Source organism: Oryctolagus cuniculus, chromosome 10 (assembly GCF_051225735.1).
Source record: "Oryctolagus cuniculus isolate XC-2025 breed Fujian yellow rabbit chromosome 10, ASM5122573v1, whole genome shotgun sequence".
NCBI classification, from domain to species: Eukaryota; Metazoa; Chordata; class Mammalia; order Lagomorpha; family Leporidae; genus Oryctolagus; species Oryctolagus cuniculus.
The window spans coordinates 126,325,489-126,339,174 of NC_142876.1; the positions used below are offsets into that span (position 1 = coordinate 126,325,489).

Below are 13,686 nucleotides of genomic sequence, written 5' to 3' on the forward strand. Positions count from 1 at the left end.
GTCACCACAGGACTCAGTGCTGAAGAGAGAAAGGGTATAAAGCTACCTGTGGGTGGCGCTGTGGTGCAGCAGGTTAAGCCACCTCTCAAGATGCCTACAAGGAATACTGGAGTGCCTGGTTCAAGTCCTAGCTCCTCTGCTTGTAATCTATGCATCCTGGGAGGTAGCGGGTGATGGTCCAAGTACTTGGGTCCCTACCACCCACAAGGGAGACCCAAGTGGGGTTCTAGGCTCCTGGCTTCAGCCTGGCTCAGCACCCAGCCATTGCAAGCATTTGAGGCGTGAATCAATGGACAGAATCAATCTCTCTCTGCCCTTCTCTCTATCACTCTGCCTTTCATTAAATAAATGAATCTTTCCTTTAAAAAAAAAAAAAAGGAAAAGTCTCCTATTATCAAGAACAGATATTAACCAGATCTACCATGTCCTGGTCTTTACAAAACTTAACTTTTGTGAGTGTGAAATGTTTAACTCAAATAGTCCATTACTGGGGCCAGTTCTGTGGCATAGTAGCTTAAGCCTCCACTTGTGGTGCCAGCATCCCATATGTGCGCTGTTTCAAATTCTAGCTGCTCCACTTCTGATTCAGCTCTCTGCTATGGCCAGAGAAAGCAGTAGAAGATGGCCCAAGTGCTTGGGCCCCTACACCAATGTGGGAGACTCAGAAAAAGCTATCAGCTCCTGGTTTCTAATCAACCCAGCTCCGGCTAATCACTCCATTTGAGGAGTAAGCCAGTGAATGGAAGACTTCTCTCTCTGTTTCTCCCTCTCTCTGTCTGTAACTCTCTCAAATAAATAAATAAAACTTTAAAAAAAAAAGTCCATTACTGATAACCTTCAACTGGCTACTGAAATAAAATGCAATTACAAAAATACACCAAAACAGGGAATTCCAGCAGCTACCACCACAGACACCTAGCTCCCCCTTAGAATTGTACACAGCCTTGCATGCATCATACCCTGTCACACTTGTATGGTCTTTCAAATGAAACACAGTCTAGGACTTTAAAATGGTCTAAAGAAGCTTAACGGGTGCTCAGACTTAAATTCCATTGCTTCATTTGGAAAAATGACGTCAGACTAAAGCTATATGAGAATCTATGTGGAGTATAAATGAAATAAAAATACTTCTAATATCCAAACTGGCTGTGACTGCAGTCTTCCCTACAGCATTTTCCACCCAGCAGGAGTAGGACCCGGCATCGTCTTCAGTGACATTGCTGATCTCCAGAGTGCCGTTTCTGTGCACGTGGTACCGTTCGCCCTCCAGGGGGCTGGCTTCTTCCACCTTCTGCCTGTGGACACAGGAAAGCAGGGGTCCAGCTGAGGGAGAGGGACCCTTCACTCTGATACACAGGAAAGCACTCTGATACTATTGCTGATGTCACCCAGGCCGACCCCTTCCTAGGAGCTGAAGACTCTCTGCAATGTTCCCCTGGGGTTCGTGTTTTTCTCAGAGTGGCCACGGGTGTACATCCCATCTGCCCAAGTCGACTGAGCCTGCAGGAGCCTGAGCCCCTCCCGTGCCTCTGAGGGGTTCCCACAGCCACCACCACTGTTTTGCATCAGAGCTTACTAACTAGCCTCTGGTTTACTGAGGGCAAACTCTAGCCGATGACTGTTCCAGGGTTCCAATAGAAGCAGTAACTGAAAGAGATAATGAACCTCGGAGTCTCTCCCTCTCCTGGAAAACATCAGTCATCCAGAATACTAGAGGAGAGGGGCCCCTGTCCTGAGGACCCCATCACAGCATCCCACAAGTCAGTCTAGAGTCCTTTCCCAACCTCCATCCACTTCCCAAGCATCTGCTGCAGGTCTGATTGATCCTGGACGTCCCCCAGCAGCCGCCAGAGCCAACAATGCAGTGGACGTGGGGGCTGAGTCCACACAGAACCCCACAGGGTAGGGACAGGCTGAGAGCGTGGGGCTTACAGGAGGTACAGATTTAAGGGGAGGCCAAACCTTCATCTATAATCAAAATAAATCACTCTAACAGAATATTGTTTTAAAAAATCCAAAATAATGCCAAAAGGAGACAATGAACCAAGCACCGCAAGTGTAAATACAGATGGGTTCTAGCTCTGCACCTGAGTGGCCACTTCTCCTCAGAGTAATGCCAAGGTCATTTGAAGGCAGAACCAAGCTTTCCCAGTAAGGTAGACCCATGTGCTGGACTTGTGGCCCCAGTTAATGCATAGAAATGACAATGAATATCAATGTCGGGAAGGTTTGAAGCATGTGCATTTGGAATTTAAGGCAGATCAAGGTAACTAGACAACCCCAGAACAGCAACAATGAAGTCATTCACACATGACCTCAGAAATCTCCACGACAAAAGCCAAAGCCACCTTTAACTCTGCCTCTCTGCAAGAGTCTGTGTGCCTCCATGAACACACATGGGTCACTTGATTTCCCCAGGTTAGACCACCCCGTTCAGGAGAGGCAGGCGGTCAGGGTTGTTACCTCTCCCGGGGGTGCTCATTCCAGGTAACCGCGTGGACACAACATGGCCTATCCAGTGAAGGACAGAGAAGTAAGGTGAATTCTACTACGCCATTCTCTTAAGCAAATGGCCAGCTTACCAGGACACCACTGCCTCAGGGGAAGCAAAGAACTCGCAGTGCAAGAAGGCACTGTACCCAACCACAGCGGGGTAGCTTTCTTCATCTTCAGTCTGAATCAATGGACGGACATCTATTTGAAAAGAACATAAATACAGTTTCAAACTTTAAAGTAAGAAAGACACGCAAATTGAGCCTCCTTATGTCCTAGCCATAACAACAAGACTATTCAGCCGTACTCTTACATTAGATAAGCATCCAAGCTCAACACATTTGCAGGATGAGGTCTGACACCCAAATGCAAGGGGCAAGGTGCTTTGATTTCCCCCAACTTTTCATGTGTCAAGATTCAGCTGCTTCTTGGGGTGTGACCCGGGCTGTTTCCTTCAGGAAGCCGCAGGCACTGCCTGCTCCCAGGCATACTCACCTACAACGTCAATGTTGGCGTTGGCCAGGATGGTCCCATGAACGTTGGAGGCTTCACACTGGTACACAGCCGTGTGATTTGGCTGCAGATTGGTGAAACTGATTTCTCTGGGGAAGATGACATCACCAGCAACTGGATGGCCTAAAGAGATTAAAGAATGTCAGTTTGATGAAGAATAGGACATAAAGTATTTATGCACCATTTATTAAATTTGTCACACAGTATTTATATTTCAAGACCAGTTTAGGGTGAATAATCATTCACTAAAGCTAACTCCTTAGTTTTTCTTCACATCATCCATGGATTTTCCTTTCCAGACTCTAGCATTTTCAATCTTCTTTCAAATTAATATTTATCATCAAAAGACTCACTGCTCCACAGCTCACTGGCTCTCCACTCCCACAGACACAGGTGAGAGTCCAGATGACTTTTTTGACACTGTCCCACTGTCCAGTGACCCTCTCCTAACCTCCTGAACTCAGATGCAGACTTTGTGCAGCACAGATCCCACAGCCAGGGCACTGCGATACTCACAGTCCACCAGCATGGGCTGTGGTCTCCTCCCTGAGCGCTGTCCCTGTTGCATTCGCCCACCCTTCTGAATTTGTCAGCCACACCCTTCACTTCACTTTCCATGTTCACTGTGACCCACGTCAGGCCAACAGCTCAGTGCCTCTTTCTCCCAACAGGACTACATCCATCCTGTGAGCAGGGGCCAGAGTCATTTTTTTGGCAATAAAACCCACTTCTCTCTCTACCCAAGAATAATTCTGGAAACATCTTTTGGAAATAAGAAGATCTAACATTTCTGATGTACTTATTATGGGCCAGAGAACTCTGGGAAGCAGCAGGTGTGTTTCTCATTGACGCCGCTCAGCGCCTGCTGGACCGCATTGCTGTGGAGGCCCCGGGTTTCAAAGAGGGGACTGACACATCCCACAGCATACAGCTGTCTACACACTGTGCCCTTGGCATAATGTTGCAAAAGAGTAGAACACACGGGGTTCTTCAAAAAGCTCACAGAAAATGCATACTATGTAAAAAACTATGCCCGGATTTCAGAATTTTTGTACATCAAAATGAATTCATACTAACACATTATAATATTCTTGAACAGGATCTAGTCTGAGGTACTAAGAAAGACAACAGTTTGAGAAGACCCCCTATTACAGCGACATAGATTCTGCCATAATTGAGACCAGAATGAACACCAAATTTACGATGAAGCTGATGTGAAGAAACAGCAAAATCATTAGTGCTTTACAACAAGGTCTACGCGGACAATACCCCCGAAGAAACCAGTATTTTACAAATTTATGACTTGTTTAAGGGAAGAGATGATGTTACAGAAGAAGGACACAGCAGCGGCAGATCACAGCAAATCACAAGAAAAAAATCAATCCAGCTCGTGCCCTAACTGAACGGGAACTGACAACCAACCGCAGAAGCACAGTGACCGACAGTGTGGACGTCTCCGCTGACTGTTCACCCAAGTCTGACTGAAAAATTCACGTGGAGCAAACCTTGTGCTCTGCGGGTGCCCAAGCTGCTGTGCAGGGTCAGCTGCAAAGAAGGCCAGAGCTTTCCACAGAACCATGAACAAGGGGCATCAAGATCCAGAGGCACCTCCTGGAGGAAGTGGAACAGGGCTTTACCGGAACCATCCTGAGGACAAGGCACAATCAGCAATGGCTACCGAGAGGGGCGTGACACTCCCAGCCAAAGGTCAGGCGGCAGCTCAAGGGAGAGCCCAGAACACTGACATCTGCCTATCAGGAGTGCGCTGCCAGAGCCATGTGTCAAACCGGAGTGCTTGCCCACAGGGTCCTGACCCCCTTGCAGGGCTGCATCTCAGGACCTCCCGTCTGGACGAACGCATTCAGGGGCAAAGAAGAGGAGGAGAGCCGGACTGGCCCTTTGTCCCTGAGGAGAGGGCAACGCGGGAGAGGGCAGGGCGGCCCTGGGCTCTCACGCGGGATTCCCTAATGGCCGGCCTCGGTCCTCACACTGCTCAGACAGGTGCGATTGCCGGCTTCCTGGTGAGCTGGGTCCTCAGCCGGGCTCATTCCCCACCACACACTCCCGGCCACACTGTGACAGGGAGCCACGCCGCCCACCACTCACCGTCCAGCGGGGCGCCGTTGACTCTCCACGTGATCGTGGGCTGGGGCTCACCCTCCGCCTCGCACAGCAAGACCCCGCTGCCACCGCTGCTGTACACTGCGCTCTGGGGCTTCTTGGTCCAGCGTGGAGGCTCTGGAACGAAGGGAGCACGTGTGAAGTTTCCTGCCTCCCAGCCCCAAACGCACCCGCAAGGAGAGGTCCGGCCAGGCTCCCTGCCAGGCGCGGGCCTTCACCAGGGCTCTGGAATGGAGCCGCCCCGGGAAGCTCGGCTGACCACCGGGGCGCATCCTGAGGTCCGTGATGCAGAAACTGTGTTCCGAGGATTTCTTCACAAAAATGGTTAACATTTTCTACACCTTAAGTATTTCTTGATGATTTTAGCATTTATTCATCTGTTTAATCAACTTGGAAAAGTTATTTCCTAGATATTTTTAAACAGGGAGGGAGAGAAGCCTAAAAAGCAGCATTTAGCTTTTTGCCCTCAGAACAGTGGGGGAAAAGAGGGATCCCATTTACACACCACTTTCTGTGCCCAGACACCCTGTGGTATACCCTGAGTGTGGCTCAGCACAAGCCAGCCATTTCCCCAGCCTGGACAACCCTGTCATGTTTGTCCTGGGGTCGGCAGGGAGTCACAGGAGGACCACCAGGCAGGCAGTAGTTCTGGTCATTCCCCCCAAGACATCAAGAAAAAAATTATTAAAGATGCATGCATAAAACAAAAATGCCTTTTAAATAATTTTGTTAGCCTAAATGTGGGAAAGGGGAATTGTGTGGAAAAAAAAAAAAACACCTAAAAATTCACCAGGGGAAATGAAAGTGCATAAACAATTCTGGCAAACTCAAGTCCAAGGGGAAGCCCTTTGAAAACGTGGTATAACCCTAACGACTAAATTCCAGGGTGGATGTCTGTGTTTATGATGCACATATTTCTGGGGACTTTTAGTCTCTTGGTTTAAAATGAAGTTGTCTGGGTGATAAGCTGAGGATCACTTTTAGAGGTAGAGAACGTTCTTGATTTTGTTTTGCTGCTTTGATGTTATTTGCACCTTTCAGAGTCTTTTACACACACATGCACACACACACACACACACTGAAATCCAATGTTTATAAATTAGGGGAAAGGCTCTGAACGGAAGTGTATTTGCAGTAGAAAACCACGACCACCGTGTTCAAAGAATATACAGTAAGGATCACGCAGTGATGAGGAGTAAATCGGAGATCTCCCTTTCTTTTCTCAATCTGCAAACTTCATGTATCCCTGAGTGTCTACAGTATTCAATGGCTGAAGGCTAACTTTACACCATTTCTTCTAGGCCTTTAACCTTACATACAGAGACCTGGACTTGGGGGAAGCCACCCTGTTTCCCCAAGGTCATCAATGTAAGAAGCCTTGTTTCCTGTTGTTGCCACTGCAGGATCTGCAGATGAACCTGGGCGGGCAGCACTGACACTGAAACCATGAGTTTTTCTATTCATTGCTGTCTTCACATAGGAGAACCAACCTCACTTGGTGCTTCCAAATCCAAGCTTCCCCCAATTTCTCTCAAGCCACTCAAGAAATTTCTATGTGAACTAACCCTAACCTTAGTCCTCCTCAGTGCTTTTGAGATGGGCACTGGGGCATTTATTCTCATGCTTCTCTTACCCGTCTCTCCTGGAGAACAAAGCCAGTCCTGAGCAGCAGGAAGCTTCTTGACATCTGAGAGAATTTTGGCCTGTCTTGCTCTGAAACCTCCTCTGGTTGGGCCTTCCAGGACACTGCTCCCCACTTGGGCCTTTGTCAAACCCCAAACTGAAGTCCAGAGACCAGTGGCCTCCCGTGAGCAGACTCTCCCTGTGTCTCCTCTGCCTGGTATCCGGCCTAGCACAGGGTGGTCACCTGGGAAGTCCTAGGCTGAAATGAAGGAGCAGCCTCCAAGACAGGAGGGGAGAAGGCCCAGGAAGGAAGAAGGGACCTCAGACAGCAGGGAAAGACTGCATATTGGGCACTCGCTCTCAGAACCTAGTGCAGAAATAGAACATCTATCCCGTCCCTCCGTTACTACAGACACGGGTTCTGGGATGGGAAATGCTGGCTGGATGAGCCACAGGGCAGGGCAGGCAGGGACGGCACAAATGATACTTTCAAAGCTTAGAACGAGACAGTTTCTGAAGGGTGAGAGTGGTGAGAGGGACAGCCCCAGGGAGAGCAAAGGTTAGAGCTGAAAATTTGAGGAAACAACATGGTTGAAGCCCAGTCTTTGCTCTACTGTCCTAAAATATATGGAAATTGCTGTGCTGAAACTGTGTTTATTTTGTCTTCACTGTATATAAAAGTAAGATGATAAATTCTCTTGTGCTGCTGAAAGTAGAGAGGCAAATGTCTGCACAAGGGATGTAAGAAGCAGGTAGGGGCCAGCTCTGAAGCGTAGAAGGCTAAGCCTCCACCTGCAGTGCCAGCATCCCATATGGTGCCAGTTTGAGTCCTGGCTACTCCATTTTCCATCCAGCTCCCTGCTTATGTGCCTGGAAAAGCAGAAGAAGATGGCCCAAGTGCTTGAGCCCCTGCACCCACATGGTGGAAGACCCAGAAGAAGCTCCCAGATCCTTCCTGGCTTCGGCCCAGCCCAGCACTGGCAGTTGTGGCCGTTTGCGGAGTGAACCAGCAGAAAGAAGATCAATGCCTCTCTCTCTTTCTCTCTACCTCTCTCTCTCTCTCTCTCCCTCCCTTTTCTTCTCCCCTTTCCCCTCCCCCCTCTATATTTCTGCCTTTCAAATAAATAAGTAAATAAATAAATCTTTAAAAAAAAAAGCAGCTAATTAAAGAGGCTCATCCCTGGAGAAAACTGAGATAGAGCAAACAGAGTGCCTACAATATGTGCAAGGCAGTACCTCCTTAGTGAAGCTACTGTATCACTTGTTCCTATTAAGTGTCCATATATGAAGAGATCAAAAGTTAGATCTCGCTGCAGCTTTTTAGAAATAGAACTGTTTTTTGAAATGAAGTTTCTGAAGACTAAATGATTGAACTGCAGTTGAATTCATGACAACCTTCAAAAACAAACATTTGGATTAGATTAGGGATACATAATCACAAATAAATATTTACATTTACTAAAATTCAAAAGCCTTGAATGAATCAAGAGCTGGTAACACGAAAAATGGTGGGAACTGATAGGTAATCAGCTGAAACGTGAGTGTGATCACATTTTGATTTCTGAGTTTGTAATGTTTCAGCTGCCACCCTGACACGGCCTTATTTAGAATGTGCAGTCTTTGTTACCTGAGATACCTGGGGGTGGGTTTGTGCCAACTCAGGACATTCTGACTGCTGCTGCCTATGTGTATCACAAGCTTTAAAATGTACTTTGATTTCATCTTTAGGATGTTGTAGCTTTAGTTAAAAATTCAAAGAATTTGAGTTTAATAATAAGAAAGAGGGGCCAGTGCTGTGGCATCCTGGGTAAAGCCACTGCTTGCAGTGCCGGCATCCCATATGGGCGCCGGTTGGAGACCCAGCTGCTCCACTTCCCATCCAGCTCTCTTCTATGGCCTGGGAAAGCAGTGGAGGATGGCCCAAGTCCTTGGACCCCTGCACCCACATGGGAGACCTGGAAGAAGCTCCTGGCTCCTGGCTTCGGATTGGCGCAGCTCTGGCCGTTGCGGCCATCTGGAGAGTGAACCAGCAGATAAAAGTAAAACAAATACATCTTTAAAAAAAAGTAAGGAAGAAACATCACACACAGAATACCATATAATCTATGCCTTTACTTAAGCACAAAGCATGTTTTCAGAATGCACTGGATTTTCAAAGTGCACAATAGCATTGTATTCTTCCATATGGCTAATTGTTGTTTAATTTGGCTTTCTTAACAGGAGACAGAAAGAGAGAGTCCAGGATCCAGGAAGACAGAGGAAAATCTAGTAAAAGTTAACTGATCACTGGATGAGAGAGAAGCCACAGCTACTGGTTTTACAGCTTTCACAGCTTAGGAAAAGAAGACTTCTTAAGCCCAATTTGCTCTTCACATACACACGCAAAGAGAAACACCAAACATTTATGTTCTTCAAGGAGTATCATTTACATCTCAATAGAGCTAATAGCTGCATTGTGAATAGTGAAAACAATGTATTCAGAAAACCTATATTCCTTTGGGAGCCTAGGGTCAAAATTTTAAACTACATAATTAATTTTACATCTTTGATTTTTTTTTTTTTGCCACCCTTGCAATTCTTTTTAAAGCTTCATTCTTAGAATCAAGAAAACTGTGGCCAGACTGTTAAAATATTCAGCTACCGTAGCACGTTGCAGCCATCTGGAAGAATCTCTAACAGTCAGCATCTTGGAGCAGGAGCAGCTAACAGTCAGACATGTCTGGTTGGTGGGTGTATTTGCAGGAGGGGCGAGGGGTACAGACGTTGCCACATTAGATAGAAGCACAGAACAATGACTAAGAATACATAAGTCATTAAATTCTTCCTCCCTGAATGTCTTGATGTGTTCACTGCTGACAGATGTTGATACTAATGCACAATGGTGGACTTTCTCCTAAATAGAACTTTGTTGAACCAAAGAAAATTAAATTCTGGTCTTTGCTTTTCTGTTCTTCCTATCCTAAACTACGAATACATATTGTGGAGAGGCCACTCCACAATATGTATGTAAACCAATCATCTTAACATTTACTTGTGTGTGGAATTTGCATCTGAATCTTTTTTTACCCCATTAATGAAGACAACTTGCGCAAATCGAAGCTTTAAGTGGTGAACCTTTTCAGAATACTGACGGGAACCCTGGAGCACTAGTCACTAAATGTCAGCTTGGAAGAGACAGTTCCTTCAATAGTTAAGCACGTACCACACTAATAAGTACAAATGCAGCAATCTTCCAATTAACTTAATCGATGGAGTCACGAAACCACAGACAGAGGGCCCCAGCGTGGTCTGGCATCAACTGAATTCCCAAGAGCACACAGACTCTCACTGCTGCCTAGACCCCAGCATCTGCATTCTGTGGCTGACTCCTTTTAAAACAATGTCATCCTTGTCTGCTGATTTCCAAAGTACAACAAACAGTAAAACCTCAATTGGTCAAGAAGCTTGGATTTACAGAGAAAATTAATATAATGTGTTTTTGAACAGTTTGCCAGGGAATTAACATTTACAGCACATAGTCTGTCTTTCTTTCCCCATAAGCACCACAGTGAACATCATCAAAACCCAAGATACAGGAAAAAAAAAAAAAAAAAACAATCCCATCTAAGAAAGAGCTAAGACAGCACTGACCCTCACTTCTTTGGTGCAGTGTGCAACACAATGACCACGGACATGCCAAGCGAATGACTGGGTTTCTTCAAAAATCCACGTTTTCTTCCAGACCTGTTTTAACAGTCACCCAAGTATCCATAGGGAATGGATTCCAGGACCCCTGGGGATACCAAACACTGCAGGTGCTCAAGTCTCTGTTACAAGTGGTGTAGTTTTTACATGGAACCTACACACATCCTCCCCGAGACTGTACACAATCTTAGTTCACTTATGATAATGAAAGCAATATCAATGCAATGTTAAGAGTTGTTACATCGCACTATTTAGGGAGATGACCAGGAAAAAGACAGACTTGTTCAGTAAGGGTGCAATTCTTTTCCAAGTATTTCCCCCTGAGGCTGGTTGAATCCACAGACGTGGAGCCTGGAGCACTGACTGAACTCTGTTCCACTGCGGCCACCACTTCTCCCTCAGGATCGGCTCTCATGCACATCACAGGTGCACTGCACTGAAGGTAATTTCTCACACTCTCTGACACAAGAGGCCAGGACGGATGGCTGAACAAATCACAGACGGCACCCGTGTGGTCCCTGACTAGATCTGCTCTTGCCACGGCTCCATCTGTGTGCTGTGGGAGTGGGCAATGACCTGAGCAGTGTGTGTGTACGAGGCCTCAGCAGAAAGCTGGAACTGCCTGTACACATGCACTTTACAGGCAAAGCCCACCTCACGTCTGAGCTCACTTTCATGAAAAGCAGAAAGAAAGCGCGGCCAGGGGAACGCACCTTCCACCACCACATGGAAGTTGTGACTGGCTGTCCCCAGGGCGTTGCTGGCTGTGCAGCGGTAGTTTCCTCTGTCCCGGTAGGAGACGTCATCGATCTTCAAGGTCTTGCCATAGTTTTCTTTTGTTTCTCTCCCCTTGGGTAAATCACCACCCATTTTGTTCCACTCGATCTGTGGAGTTGGTCTGTAAAAAAACAAATAGTGGAACATAAAATACAGAGAAGCCGTCGGGACACACTCTTCCAGAGTGCCCTTGGGATCAACACCCAACACCTGCCCAATAGACCCACATTCCACCAGGGAGCCTTGGGAGAGCAAGTCTTTCACAGCAAGAGCCTCTGATGTCACCCCACATGGGAGCACTTGTTCAATGCCCGGCTGCTCCACATCTGATTTAGCTCCATGCTAATGCGTCTGGGAAAGCAGCGGGGTCCCTCCCGCCCATTTAGAAGGCCTAGATGGATTTCCAGGCTCCTAGTTCAGCCTGCTCAGTCCCATCTATCGTAGTCATCTGGGGAGTGAACCACCAGATGGAAGTGTGTGCTCTCTTGCTCTCTCGCTCCTTTTCAAATGAATAAATCTTCCTGAAAAAGAATAAAAGCTGGCCAGATGAGGACCTGAACAAAAACTTAAGATTATGAAACACTGTATGTTTATGTTCAAAAGTGTAATATGCAGCATTTTTTTCCCTCAACACATCTTTGCTCGAGTGCTATTGAAGTTAAAATAAGGATAAGCAAGTTTAAAAAGATAAACAGGAAAGGACACAAGTGGCAGAATACAGCTGGCAACTCTGGCAGTGCATCCACCCGTCCTGGACATTTGCCCCGTGTTCCCCGGTGCTCGTGGCAATCACTTTATTTTGTTCTTGCACATGAAAGGGGCTTCAGGACAGAAAGCGAGCAGCTTGCATTGAGTGTGGACTCCCAGGGAGCCCCTGTCCTGGCAAGGGCTGAGGTCCAGGGCAGCCTGAACTCTGGCAAAGATCCTTCGACAGATGGAGAAGAGTGAAGCAGTGAGGCGGTGCTGGTCCTGGCTTAGCCCACAGCACCGCAATGCCAGCCTTGACTTTTATTCTCAAGTTTTTACTGATAACACAGCATCTTACAATAGAATCCTACCCAGCCTACACCACAGATTCACAGAACAGGAAGAAAGCTATGTGAGCAGGTGAGTGGTTCCCATTCAAAGTGACGAGTGTGAATCATGGCCAGAACATGGGTCGTGGTGGTTTGTGTGGTCTGTGTCCCAAGGGCCCTGCTCAGGACCTGCTGTAGCCACAGGGAGCTGGTGGTAGGGGCAATGGGAGGTCCTCTGTCACCGGGATCCCTGCCTTCAGGCGGGGTGAGGGTTGTTTCTGAGTGGCACTGACACAGTTCCCAGGAGAGGAGACTGTTAGTAGACAGCAATCCTGGCCCTCCCTGCTCCCTGGCTTCTTGTCCTCTTGGTGTGATCTCTCCCCTGCTCCTGCCCTGTGACACTGACTGCTGGTGGGCCCTCACTGTGGCTAGGATAATGTTGGTGCCAGGCTCTAGAAATCCAGAACTAAGAGCCAAACAAGCTGTGTTCTCCCTAAAGCTCACAGCTTCAGGCAGTTTGTCACAGTAATAGGAATCGGATGCCACAGACTATTTCCTCTGAGGGAAAGCCTTGTCCCGGGAAAGGAGTTAAAGCTTTATCTACCATCACAGAATCCACAGAATTTAAGCCCCTCAGCTTGGGGGTGCTTCTACAAGTTTCTGTTTTAAAGATCATCAACATTTTCACGCTTCCAAGGAGGGGCAACTTGCTCAGGTTAGGGACAACGACGTTCTTTAGTTCTTTCTCCTTTCCCGTAACTGGACCACACCTGATCTTAGCCAAAAGGCCAAGAAGCGATCCTATAACTGAACCAAAACATAGGTTTAGCTAGCTCAGGATGCTGACGTTACCTCGTGGCTCAGTTTCTGGGACAGCCAGGATGGATCTCAGCTCTGCTCCTCCCAGGGGCTCCCTGAGCCTCCTTTCCCCAGCTTTCCCTTCTCTCTGAGGGGGATTCACATCCCACGCTCTGAAGAGGATGGAAGCAGTCAGTGCACGGGCAATGCCAGTCATGGTGCTTGATGCAGAATAAGGGTTTGACGTCTTCACTTTGGTCCTGCATAGTTTACAGTTCACAGTTCACAGTTTAACCACTTCTGCGGACACATATGGAAGAACTTCTACAAGGTGCTTCCTGATGGCTCACCTTCCACCAAGAGGGGATCAGAGGGACATGATGTCCGGCACAAGCCCAGGGTGACTACGAAGAAACCACTGCGGGCAAAAACCATGAGCATGTGTCAGGATTCTTCATGCACCAAGGACAGCCCATGCTTATATGTCCATTTTCTTTTTTTTTTAAGATTTATTTACATGAAAGTTAGAGTTCAGAGAGAAAGAGAGAGACACAGACATCTTCCATCCACTGGTGTACTCCGCTGATAGCTGCAATGGCCAGGGCTGGGCCAGGCCTAAGCCAGGAGCCAGGAGCTTCATCCAGGTCTCCCAAATGGGTGG

At 47.4% G+C, this 13,686-nt stretch overlaps 1 protein-coding gene across 17 annotated transcripts in view; it reads right to left on the bottom strand.

The window, feature by feature from the left end:
- Positions 1-13,686, bottom strand: part of CHL1 (cell adhesion molecule L1 like) — a 176,330-nt gene that overhangs the window by 36,726 nt on the left and 125,918 nt on the right. For all 17 annotated transcript variants that reach the window (XM_070050027.2, XM_089305726.1, XM_089305724.1 and 14 more), the window contains 5 exons: positions 11,148-11,332; positions 5,113-5,244; positions 2,989-3,129; positions 2,583-2,694; positions 1,129-1,295 (listed from right to left, as the gene is read on the bottom strand). In XM_070050027.2, the coding sequence (XP_069906128.2) occupies positions 1,129-1,295; positions 2,583-2,694; positions 2,989-3,129; positions 5,113-5,244; positions 11,148-11,332 (737 nt within the window). The remainder of the gene's footprint in view (positions 1-1,128; positions 1,296-2,582; positions 2,695-2,988; positions 3,130-5,112; positions 5,245-11,147; positions 11,333-13,686) is intronic.